Consider the following 12,697-nt stretch of genomic DNA (forward strand, 5'->3'; position numbering starts at 1 on the left):
CCTGTGTCAGGCAACCACAGAACGGAACGGGACGAAGAGGCCAGACGAGACAAGAAGGGCAGAAATGCCAAGACGAGGATTCGGAGACTTGCAGCGGGAGTAGGCGCGACACCAACTATTTTAAGTGTTGAGCTGCTACACAGGCAGACTACTGCTGTCCAGAAATTGAGACTAAATGTGGGAAGCAACAAGATAGCAAAGCCCCGCGGCTAAAGCTCAGGTTCGGAGCCCTCGGAGCAAACCGCGCACTGGGCGGGGCCTACGAGGGGCGTGGCTTCCAGGGTTGCGGTCCACTCAAGAGACTGCGTCCGCTCCGGCCCCTTGTTAAGCCCGCCTCTCCGGGGCGTGCGGCAAGCTGCGCAGCTGCAAACAGTTGCTTCCGGAGGCGGGTCAGCGGAAATGACGTCTGAGGCTCGGCGGCCTGCTGTAGTAGGAGGGGCTGAGGTGAGTCCGGAGCTTGAGTCTGAGGTGAGCCCGACGCGGTGCAGCACCGCAGGCAGGCAGGTAGGGAGGGAGGCGCGGTGGGCGCAGCGGGTCCATGCCAGCGCCTGCGTCCCGGCGCAGGGGCAGCGCGTGATTCCTAGTCCCGTGCGCGTTCTCGCGGGAGGCGCCGCTGTCTGCCCCTCCTTGGCGGGGACACTGGTCCCGAGGCGTAGTTGCCGGCCAAGTCCCCCAGCCGTGGGGGTCAACCCCGCCGTTAGCGTGCGACCCCAGGCTTCTCGCCCCGGCCGCGTGGTGTTTCTGGGATCCACACCGGCCTGCAGGCTCCGGCCCGTGGGTCCGAGGGCCACCGGACGCGCAGTGAGGACTTGGCCGACCTTGGCCTGGACCGGGCCGCCTTCGCGGGGGCGGGGGGCGCCTCACTGAGGGCGCAAGGCCTTCCCTCCGGCTGGCGAGACACCATCGCGCACTTGGCGCGGGTGTCCGCTGGGCACCGCTGGGCAAAGTTTCTGCCTGACCCGGGAGTGGCGGGCCGAGGCCCTCCGTGGAGCAGAACGGGTTTGCCGAGAGAGATCGCGCATCGGGGCTCGTACACTGCCACCGCGGAAGGGGCTGCGGCGGCGCCGAGGTGCGAAGACCCGGGGCTGCGGAGCGGGCGAGCGCGGCTAGCGGGCACGCGGGGGGCGGGGCATCGGAGCTAAGTTGGTGTCGCGACAACGGTTCCTAAAGCTGAGCGCTTGCGGTGCCTGGCAGAGGCCGCGCCATGGGCCGATTGGTTACTTCATTTCTGGCTTGAGCGGCCATGGCGTGCACTGAGGACCCACGTGATGCAGGAGCACAGCGCTGAGGGACTGGGATGACCTGGATAAGGGTTCTGCCCAGTCCCACGGAGGCAATGGTATGGACCAGGGCTCAGAGAGGGCGTGTTGGGAGCTGATGGCCCGGTAACTGTGTGGCTCAGAGCAGAGGACTAAGGAGGAAGGGTGGCCACAAAGCGTGCACTGGCCAGTGTCAGAGCTTGGTTTGGGGAGCTGGAAGATGGGGTCTGGCTGTTTGGTAGGCCCTGCTGGCAGGAGGGCTGTAGAGTCCAGGAGAGAGTCAATTTAAACACCAGAGCAATAGAATGAGCAGTTTATTAAAATCTGCCTTCACCTAAGGATTAGATTCAGCTGCAGTCTTTGGTGTAGCACAGTTAGATGACACTCGGCAAGAAGTCTGGCACACAGGGACTTTGTAAGTGTCAACAGGGTTGCACATGCCAGAACCTAGACCAGAGACTTTGGGCACTGTCTACAGCCACTGACTGGCTCTGTGTTTATCATGACAGTTCTCCTGGTAGAAGAGGAACTCAGATCTCCCTTGAGAGATACTTCCCGGCAAGTTCAGCTCATCCCTGTTCAGCACCAGACCTTGTTTCCCAATGACTCCTCACCCAGGCATTGCAAACCTCATGACAAGACCCCTGTCTGCCTTCTGCAATCTTAGGCTACTCTGTTGTCTTTTACAAGTCCCTCTCTTTCCTATTTTCTCCAAACTCAACATGGGGTCTTGGGCTGTAGTCAACTCAGATGCCCACCCGCCTGATGCCCAGCCTTCTTTAGAAAAATAGAAAAATGTATATTCTTGGTGTTCGATGGACATAAAGCTCACTGAACCTCCATGCCAAGGTAGTTGTGAAGAATGCAGTCAGGAGTATTGCTTTGTACCTTAGAAATGAGTTTTTACAATAAAACTTGGGAGTAAGTGTCTTGTTTTAAATTTCATTAAGCACTTCACCCACCTACCCCAATTTCACTGACCTTTAGGGTAGCCTAGAATGGCAGTTTTTCTCTGTTCGTGTTTTTTTTGAAACAGGCTTTCTCTGTGTAACAGCTCTGGCTGTCCTGGAACTCAATCTGTAGACCAGGCTGGCCTTGAACTCAGAGATCCTCTGCCTCCCGAGTGCTGGGATTAAAGGTGTGTGCCACTATTGCCCAGCAAGTGGTGAATTTTCTTTTCCCCATTTTACAGATGAAGAAACCAGTATTAAGAGACATAGCCATAGAAAACTAAGCCAAAATTTAAAAAAAAAAAAAAAAGGCTCTTGAGGCTGGAGGTGTGGTTCTGTGACAGAATTGTTTGCAGCTGGGGATAGGGTGCAGCCTTACGACCACTTTCAACTTCCCTCACAGCCCAGTAGCTTGAAATTAGCCTGAGTTGGCTGTTGACTCTTTTCTACTTGCATTTTCAGGAATAAATGCCTGGGCTTGGCTCATACCCAGGTTTTGCTTTCCTTTGAGCTATGTAACTACTGAAGGGTTCTATCTGCATCTTTGAAGCTTTGCTTCAGTTAACCTTAGAGCCTGGAAATTTCCCTGGGTTGGCCAAGCTTTCTCAGCAAACCTGAAACATAACCTGTAAGGATCCGGGTTTAGAAAAGCCAGTGATGAGTAAGGGTAGTCTCTTGGGCTAGTTTTCTTCCTTTAAACATTGGAGGTGGTTTTAGCAGTGACTTTAGAGGCTTGTTTTGTGACTACCAAGTCCCTACTCTGGGTTTGTTTCACAGGAAAGATCTCATGCTCCCAGGAATGGCCTGATATGAAGGAGCCATACCTCCAGCTTTCCCAAGCTGCCCTGTGGGTGCCTTGTCCTTCAAGTGCAGGAGCTGGCTGAGCTGTCAGGAATGGAAGCCAATGTGGTAAGGAGTCCCAAGGCAGGGGCTAGAGAGCTGAGTACTGAACTTGCTGAAGAACTATATATACAAGGCCCTGAGACACCAGTTCATTTTTGCTTTTCACTGAGGACCTGGATTTTGAGGAAACTGCAGTCCTACTTCCTTTTTGGTACATTTCATGAATCCATGTTTTTACTTTTTTGTGCAGAGGAACATGAGGGAACCAAAACAGTTCATACCCAGAGCTAATTCTGGTTCCTTCTTTGGACTCTCCCAACCACTGACTAACAGCACTAGGTGTCGAAACCGGCCCTTACAATTGACTTGACTCACTTCCAGAGGAGAAAGGAAGGCAAGAACAGTAGTTAGACTCACTCTGGGGCCTTTGGGTTGTCCGTCTCTCTTCTCTAGACTATTCCAATCTGGCAAAACAAGCCACATGGGGCTGCTCGGAGTGTGGTAAGAAGAATTGGGACCAATCTACCCCTGAAACCTTGTCCCCGGGCATCCTTTGAGGTGAGTATACTGGAAGGTGAGGAAAGTCAAGTCTCAAGAGTATGGGAGGTGGGTGCTACCTCTGTGCTGCAGATACCTCGTCAGTTGCCAAGGCTTTTGTCTACCCTCTCATTTCCTAAGTGCTTATATAATAGACCCTGGTCATGGTACCTTTCTGACTGCATACAGACATGTGACCACAATAGTCAGACTTCGTTTACTCATAAATTGATAAACTTTCATCTTATCTTTGTTGCTGCTGCTCAGTGACTCAGATTTTATAAGCTTCCAGTGATGCATTTTATCAAAGCAGGCCAGAAAGCCTTTGCTAAACCAAGCCTCCAGATGACTTACATCAGAGCTCTGAGGCATTTGTGCCCTGGCAGGTCTCTCTCTCTCTCTCTCTACATGAGTGCTGTGACTCTTGCTTTTCTCACCAGCACTGTGAGTGGGCCACTTAGCTTCTATTTTTAGTGCTTCTCTGTGGCCTCAAATCCCCATCCTCCTCTTTCTGTCCAAATATGGCCACTGTATTACTGGGCTGTGTTACAGGCTAACCTCTGTGTCTATGGAGGCTTTAGCATCCACTCTACAGCAGAGATCCCTATCTGCACTAAGTCTCTGAGACCTGCTTCTGTAGTAGAAAGTGAAATGTTCATTAGAGCCAGACGCCTCCATTAAGAACTCCTGGTGATGCTGGGTAATGTGGCAAACACCTTTAATTCCAGCACTTGTAAGGTAGAGGCAAGCCCTGACTACAGAGTGAGTTCCAGGACAGCCAGGGCTGCACAGAAACCTAGTTTCAGAAGGAAAAGAAGAACTGGCGAGGCACCAGCTCTGTGTTAGAAATGGTAAATGTTAGTGTGGGAAATGGACATGAAAGCATTATGAGCACACAGAGGAGGTAGAAACACACGCATGAAAAAACATGGGCCTAGGGAGAAAGAGCAAGCATGTGTGTGTGTGTGTCATATATATGATGATAGCTGCAATTTGTGTAGGAACTGAATCCAGGGTTGGTGTTAGGAGGCAGGATTGGGATCAGAAGTGTATAGTTACGGGACTAGTGTCTCATTACTGACCACTGTCCAGAACTGTCAAAAGAACATGGGAAGGATCTGGGTACTCAGAAGCATCAGAATCAAGGGGAAATAAAGTTGTAGAATGGAACACTGTGGAAAACACCGTGGAAGTTTTCCCACATTTGATATACCCATTGTCCAGATGCTGCTGAGCAAAGATAGTTAAGGACACAGGTTCTTCAAAGAAGGACTATATAAGTACTATTAACATTTAGTATATGGGGCTGGGGAGATGGCTTAGCAGCTGCTCTTCCAGATGACCTAGGTCTGGTTTCCAGCACCTACATCACAGCTCACAACTACCTGTAAATCCAGTTCTAGAAGATCTGACACTTTCTTCTGGCATCTGTCAGTACCAAGCATGCACACGGTCATACATTCAGGCAAAGCATCCAAACACATTGGGGGTGGAGAAGCTCAGGCCAGTCCCATTAAATAGCCTGATTTGTAACCAAGAAACTTTCTCCTCACTCTAGGACACCTTCCTTCCTTAGTACTGGATTAGGTGTCCCATTTTGCATTAATCCAATTAGCTGTCATCATGTTGGATAAATGTTGTTTTCCTACAGACTCTGCCCAACATTTCTGACCTGTGTTTGAGAGATGTACCTCCAGTCCCTACTTTGGCTGACATTGCCTGGATTGCTGCAGATGAAGAGGAGACATATGCTCGGGTCAGGTAGTCGAGACAGTAGCTGTTCTGCTGGTGATGGGGAGCTTTTTCAACCAGAGTGGTGATCAGCAAGGAGGGTGTTTTTTGAGGCTGAGGCCAACAGGAATAAGAGCTACGGGCTTAGAGGGAAGTGGTAGACCCTGTGGGGTAAAGGAATTTAATCGGGTTTAATCCCTCTGGTTCAGGAGTGATACACGCCCCCTAAGACACACTTGGAAGCCCAGCCCTCTGATTGTCATGCAGCGGAATGCTTCAGTGCCCAATCTGCGTGGATCTGAGGAGAGGCTCCTGGCCCTGAAGAAGCCAGGCCTACCTGCCCTAAGCCGCACCACTGAGCTGCAGGATGAACTAAGCCACTTGCGCAGTCAGATTGCTAAAATAGTGGCAGCAGATGCAGGTAGGAGCTCACTGAGGATGTAGCATAGCAGGTTGTCCTTTCCCCTGCCCCTGGTTATTGAGCAAGACAAGGATGAGAAAAATTATATTCTCTGATTCAGAAACTTAGGCCTAGGGCTCTAGAGTTGACCTGAGGCCCAGATATCCTGTAATATTTTTTAGAAGATATCTACGAGTCATTTATTGATTGGTTTTATTAGGAACAAAATTTTAAGTTAACCAGTAACGCTGAGGAAATTCCTTCTCTAAGCCACAAAACCTAATCCCCCTTCTAATTGTCATTAATATCACATATCCCATGAATCCAGAGAGCTCACTTCTCAAGATAAGCATTCCTCACCAGCACCATAAGACATAGCCCCTTAATTACCTATCTCCCTCTAATTGTCTTTTCTACCAGAGAATACTTCTATGCAGCTTTCTGCATACAATTAAGGCAGAGCCTTAAACAGAAGGAGAGGAGCCTGCCTTAACCAGAGGCATAGACAATCAATCTCCCCCAAGTGATTGAAAGACATGGCTCCTAAACACTATCAGCTAGTAGAACACATACATAAAAGTTGTGTATGGGGCAGAAAGATGGCTCAGCAGGTAAAGGCACTTGCCACCAAGCCTAACTACCTGAGTTCCATCCCTAGGACCCACATGGTAGAGCAAAGAACAGACTCCTGAAAGTTGTCCTCTGACCTACTCTATGGTAAACCTATATCCACACATATAGAATAAATAAATGCAGTATTTTTTTTTTAAATTGAGCCATAGATAATAAAAAACCAGTATCATTTCTTAGGAACTCTTAAGACAGTTGTCTCAATTAAAACTGGGGAGTTTTGTCTAGAACACTTGAAGCTCATAGATAGCAGAATTCAAACTATCAACTTGAAATGCTGTCACAAACGAGAAAATGACAAATGTAGGAACTGCAGGCCTTACTTGGCTTCAGTTTAGAACAGGGCTGCCAACCTGTAGTTCACTGTGCATTGGGAGCATTTAGGACTCATGACTGTGTGGGACAGTTTTCTGTCTTGAACACAAGAGCCATCCATTGTTTCTCTGTCTACCTGGAGCCCTCAGTGGGAAGTAGAGTGGGGAAGGCTCCCTTGGGGACATCCCTCCCTTAGCACTCTAGGAAGGTCATGATGTGGGTTCAGGAAATGAGTGTGTTCTGTAGGCGGTGTTTGTGAGAAGCTTCATGGCAGCCCAGTGTCCATTACATCTGTTGTTTTCTCTTTCAGCTTCGTCTTCATTAACGCCAGATTTCTTATCTCCAGGAAGTTCAAATGTCTCTTCTCCTTTACCTTGCTTTGGATCCTCATTCCACTCTACAACTTCCTTTGTCATTAGTGACATCACTGAAGAGACTGAGGGAGAGGTCTCTGAGCTTCCAGCAATCCCCCTGCTTTGTTCTGCCAGCCCTGAATGTTGCAAATCAGAACACAAAGCTACCTGCAGCTCATCTGAAGAGGATGACTGCATCTCTCTGTCTAAGGCCAGCAGCTTTGCAGACATGATGGGCATCCTAAAGGATTTTCACCGGATCAAACAAAGCCAAGACCTGTGAGTATCTGATAAGAGCTCTGGTGAGCTCAAGTCAGTGTGGCTAACGAGGAGTAATTGTTACTACATTCACAAAGCTTGCTGACTGACTAGGACCTAGTTTGAGGAAAAAGCAAGAGCCTCCAATTGTTCTGTTAAGTCACATCAACTGTTAAGAGGCTGTAGAGAACATGGCAGTTAAGAGCACTGACTGTTCTTCCAGAGAACCTAGGTTCAATTCCCAGCTCACAACTGTCTAACTCCAGTTCCAGGGCATCTGGCACAAACATACGCAGGCAAAATACCAATGCACATTTAAAACAAACCTCACCTCAGTAGCTTTTTAATTTGCATACTGCTAGCTACCATATTTCAACATGCTCTGCCCTTCAGAGTTGGGAAACTAGCAGACTTTTTGGTGGAAGAATTTCATAAAGATTTTATTTTTATATAAAATAGCTTGAGGCTGGGAAGATGGCTTGGTGGATAAGAGCAAGACTGCTCTTGTAGAGGACCCAAATTTGATTCTCAATACCCATAGTACAGCCGTCTGTAATTCAGCTCCAGGGGCTCTAACACCCCTGGCTTCTGCAGGCACCTGCACTCATATGATACTCTGTAAGATAAAACCTTCAAGTTCTGGGACTTGAGAACCCAGTGGGGTTTTTTTTTGTTTTGTTTTGTTTTGAGACAGGGTTTCTCTATGTATAGCCCTGGCTATCCTTAAACTTGCTACATAGACCAGGCTGGCCTTGAACTCCACCTGACTCCAGAAGTGCTGGGCCTCAAGGCATGTGCCCCCACATCCAGCTTGAGAGCAAGGTTTTAAAATTCATAATTAGTTCTTAAATCTGGCTGCCCATTAAACTGCTCAGATTTGGGGCTTTGGTTGGTCTTTTCAGTCAGTCTGTGAAGCCCTGGCTGGTCTGGGACTCACTTTGGAGAGTTCTGCCTGCCTCTGCCTCCCAAGTACTGGGATCAAAGGCAAGGGTCACTACACCCGGCCCAAATTTGTACACAGCAAACTTACCAAATCAGAATGCCTAGGGAATGGAGCTGTGGTTGGCTTATGCTCAAGTCTAAGGGAATTTGGACAGGCCAAGTTGGAAGCAAGGCCATTCTCTTGAGCTCCTTCGAGAAGCTTCCTGGTAGAAAAGCTCTAGAACTACCTGAGGGAGCCTGCACTTTGCAGTTTCTCCAAATGTACTCTGAACCACTCCATAGGAGTTTTGGGTGCCTTAGTTGGAGATTGGCCTTGATAGCAGGTAGCCAGTAGAGCTGTCCTTGTTAGTGCTGGCCAAGAAACTATCCTAGTCACTGTTCTTCCTATCTGCCCCATAGGGGCTTCTCGATCTCTCATTTCCCCAAATCTAGCTGTTGCCTTACCTCATTTTCGGTTGGCTTTGTACCCTTCCTCTTGTAATCAGTGTTGTAAAACATGCCCCTTGTCTGTCTCTCTGTAACTCAAGCTGATCTTGAACTTAGAATCCATCTGCCTCTGCTCCCTGAGTGCTGGAAATGCAGGTGTTTGTCACCAGGTCACCTTCTGTTACTTGGCTTTTTTTATCTTTTTTTCCTTGAGATAGGGTTTCTCTGTGTAAAAGTTCTGGCTGTCCTAGAACTCGCTTTGTAGACCAGGCTAGCCTCGAACTCACTGAGATACACCTGCCTCTCAAGTGCTGGGATTAAAGGTGTGCACCACTACCTCCCAGCCTTTTACTTGGCTTCCTAGACCAAATCATATCCAAAATTTTTACTAAATCTCTCCCATATGTGTACTGGCCTCTTTTCTCTAATAGAAGTAACTAAGACTGGCTCAGTTAGCCAGGTCAGCTAAAGTTCAGACATGTGAGTCAGTCAGTCTTGGTCTTTGTGTATTGCCTCCAAGACCCATAAAACACCTGTGTTTTATGTGTAGAAATTAATAGCTTCAGACAACTAATTTTTAGAGCATTCAGGACCCTCTTGTGTGATAAATGTATGCCTACACTAGAGTTGATTTGGTTCCCACAGTTCCTTATAATGTAAATGTTTTGCTATTTTTATCTATTAAGGAAAGATGGTGGTATGGTGTCTTGTCTCCAGAACTAGTAAGGATCAGAATGGCGAAGCCATCTGAGACTAGATCAGAACTCCAAAAAATTGATGGGCCTTTATTTTACCTGTTTTTTTGTAGCCATGTAAGAAACAGGCATTCCGGGCTAGAGAGATGGTTCGGTGGTTAAGAGCACTGGCTTCTCTTCCAAAGGACCCAGGTTCAATTCCCAGCACCCACGTGGCAGCTCTCCAATTCCAGGGGATCTGACACCCACATACAAATGTGCTCATAAAATAAAATATTAAAAGGAAATCAAGAAGCAAGTATTATATGCTGAAGAGATGTCTCAGTGGTTAAGAGTACTGGCTGCTCTTCCAGAAGTCCTGAGTTCAATTCCCAGCAACCACATGACAGCTCAACCATGTATAATGAGGTCTGATACCCTCTTCTGGCATACAGTCTTATGTACATGCAGACAGAGCACTCATACATAAAATACATTAAAAAATATACATTCGCCGGGCGGTGGTGGCGCACGCCTTTAATCCCAGCACTCGGGAGGCAGAGGCAGGCGGATCTCTGAGTTCGAGGCCAGCCTGGTCTACAAGAGCTAGTTCCAGGACAGGCTCTAGAAACTACAGGGAAACCCTGTCTCGAAAAAAAAAATATACATTCTAGTTAAGAGAAGATGGGGTACAGAAACAGCTGGTTTTAAAGGCCAGAGGTTGACTGTGACTCCATGTCTTTTGTGTGCTGAATCTTCCCATAGGTGTGGGAACATGCACTGGCAACTGCTTCACGGAATAGCTGTGAAGATTGAGGAGGTAAAAAGTGCACAGAGAAGCCAGGCATGGTGGCGCACACCTTTAATCCTAGCACTTGGGAGGCAGAGGCGGGAAGATCTCTGAGTTTGAGGCCAGCCTGGTCTACAGAGAGAGTTCCAGGACAACTAGGGCTGTTACACAGTGAAACCCTGTCTCAAAACAAAAACAAAACAAAAAAAAAAAAACAACAACAAAAAAAAAGGCACATAAAGCACAACCCAGAACAGAGCAATTACTTCCTAAATAGAAGCTCTTATTGTGTCTCCAGAAGCCGGAGTTTACTGAAGGAAGAAGACCCTGCTGTGCTTATCTCCGAGGTCCTTAGGAGGAAGTTTGCTCTGAAGGAAGAAGACATCAGTAGAAAAGGAAACTGACAGCACTGACTGCAACCTCAGTCTCATGCTCCTGACTCCTTCAATAGCTGCCTTCCTCGCTGCAGATGTCTCTGCCTCCGTTAGAAGTCTGCAAGTGTCTTGCCAACGAGCTAGGGCTTGGGCTAGAAGAGAAGAGCTGGATTATGTGTTACTTGCACTTAAACCTTGACAGAAGCTAAGGTCTGTGGTTTGAGTTTAGGCATTTGTTACAGGTAATCAGGTAGGGTGGAGTGTCTGTTTAAGAGGTCAAGTTTCTTGTTTTTCCTAGTCTCTGCGTGAAAATAGGCCCTAAATGAATGACTCAGTTCACTGCATTAGACTCCATAATTGGTCTACTGGACACTCTGTGCACAGCTGTCACTCTCAGCAGCTTCCTTGCAGCACCACAAGGTTAAGGGGGAGTGGCTATTTATGTTCATGTTCACAGGGACGATCTTATGCTGCTCCATCAGAACCCACACCAGTGCCCAGCAGTCACCTTTTCCTCTAGCTATGGCAGTCAGGCCACTGGACCAGCCAATACTTGGCTGCTGCAGGGAGGCCTGGGCTATTTTTTTCTTAAACATATTTTATAAAACTACAACCAGATCTACCCTCCAGGGCCTCAGCAGTTCTACTGAGTGAAATTATTTTCTTCCACGGACTTAAGTCTGGGAAGGAGAATTGGGGAGAGAAAAGAGCATAGCATACTATCCTTCTAGGAAAATAAAATAGCTGATTTCTCTGGGTTGGGCCAAGATTTTATTTTCTGCATCATGCATGACTCAGGTGCCCTGAGGGCCCTTTTCTCTATGAATACTGCGTGTCTGAGTTGAAGTACTACCTGACATTAAATGAAGGATTTGGAGAAATGGTGCATTTTCTTTATCTGAGTTTTTGACCACAGTGGCCTTTGGGGAGGACTCCTGTTAATTGTAAGGTATGTGAGCTTTCTTAAACAGGCTTACTTACTTTCTTGTCTTTAGGACAGTGGTTCTCAACCTTCCTAATGCTGTGTCCCTTTAATACAGTTCTTCATGTTTTGGTGACCCCCCCACCATAAAATTATTCTAATGCTACTCTATACTGTAAGTTTGCTGTTATGAAACAAAATGTAAATATCTGATATGCAGGATACCTGATACACGATCCCAAAGGGGTTGTGACCCACATATTGAGAACCATTGCCTTAGGAAGTTTCCTGAGGCTGAAGAAATGACCCAGAGGTCAAGATCATTGGTTGCTCTTCCGAGAACCAGGTTGAATTCCTAGCACCACATGGCTGTTCAGCTATTTGTTGCTCCTGTCCTAGGGATCTGACACTTCTGGTCTCATAGGTACCAGGCTCACATGAGGTAAACAGACATAACATTCAGAGAAAACACCCAGCCATTTTATTCTCAAGGGTTTTGTCCTCCTTTCCATAGAAAATTTCCCCAAACTCCTAAAAGTAGTTCCATTATTTAGCATTCTGTGTTTGCACATCCTAGAGGCTATTTATTCCTCAGGTGTTGTACCGTGACACTACGGCTGCACGAACAGTGGTGCTCGGGGGAAGAAAGAACACAGGACAGTTGATACCAGTTACTAAAAAGCTGACTTGGGACCAGATGGCACACACCTTTAATCCCAGCACTCAGAAGGCAGATGCCGTTGGAGCTTTGAGTTCAAGGCTAACATGGTCTACAAGTGAGTTCCAGGATACCTTGGCTATATTGGGCTGGCAAAATGTAAGCCATTATATGGTTGCTGGGAATTGAACTCAGGACCTCCGGAACAACAGTCAGTTCTCTTAACCTCTGAGCCATCTCTCCAGACCTTCTCTGTAGCTTTGGAGCCTGTCCTGGAACTCATTCAGTAGACCAGGCTGACCTTGAACTCACAGAGATCTGCCTGTCTCTGCCTTCCAAGTGCTGGGATTAAAGGCATGCGCCACCAATGCCCAGCCAGGATGTCTGTTTTAGTTAGGTTTCTTATTGCTGTGAAGAGACACCATGAACATGGCAACTTTTAAAAATAAAAACATTTAATTGAGGTGGCTTACTTACAGTTTCAGAGGTTCAATCCATTATGATCATGAAGGGGAACATGGCAGCTGGAACTGAGAGTTACATCTTGCAACATGAAGTGGACTGACCACCACTCCAAGGAAAGTTTGAAAACAAGAAACCTCATAGCCTACCCCCACAGTGACACACTTCCTCCA

At 47.5% G+C, this 12,697-nt stretch overlaps 1 protein-coding gene across 6 annotated transcripts; it reads left to right on the forward strand.

Annotated features, from left to right (window-relative positions):
• Nucleotides 1–363: 363 nt before the first annotated feature.
• Mtfr1l (mitochondrial fission regulator 1 like) lies at nt 364–11,363 on the forward strand. Of its 6 annotated transcripts, none has more exons than XM_042055274.1 (7): nt 364–444; nt 2,987–3,118; nt 3,506–3,610; nt 5,241–5,350; nt 5,530–5,741; nt 7,012–7,297; nt 10,407–11,363. In XM_042055274.1, exons 2-7 carry the CDS (start codon nt 3,104–3,106, stop codon nt 10,510–10,512), a joined length of 834 nt encoding a protein of 277 aa, XP_041911208.1. In that variant the 5' UTR covers nt 364–444; nt 2,987–3,103; the 3' UTR covers nt 10,513–11,363. The 6 variants fall into 6 exon arrangements, with proteins under 6 accessions (XP_041911208.1, XP_038190141.1, XP_038190140.1 ...); XM_038334213.2 differs by having other exon boundaries at nt 365–444; nt 6,976–7,297; XM_038334212.2 differs by having other exon boundaries at nt 425–468; nt 6,976–7,297.
• The last annotated feature ends 1,334 nt before the right edge of the window (nt 11,364–12,697 follow it).

This window comes from Arvicola amphibius, chromosome 6 (assembly GCF_903992535.2).
Source record: "Arvicola amphibius chromosome 6, mArvAmp1.2, whole genome shotgun sequence".
In the NCBI taxonomy this organism is placed as follows: domain Eukaryota; kingdom Metazoa; phylum Chordata; class Mammalia; order Rodentia; family Cricetidae; genus Arvicola; species Arvicola amphibius.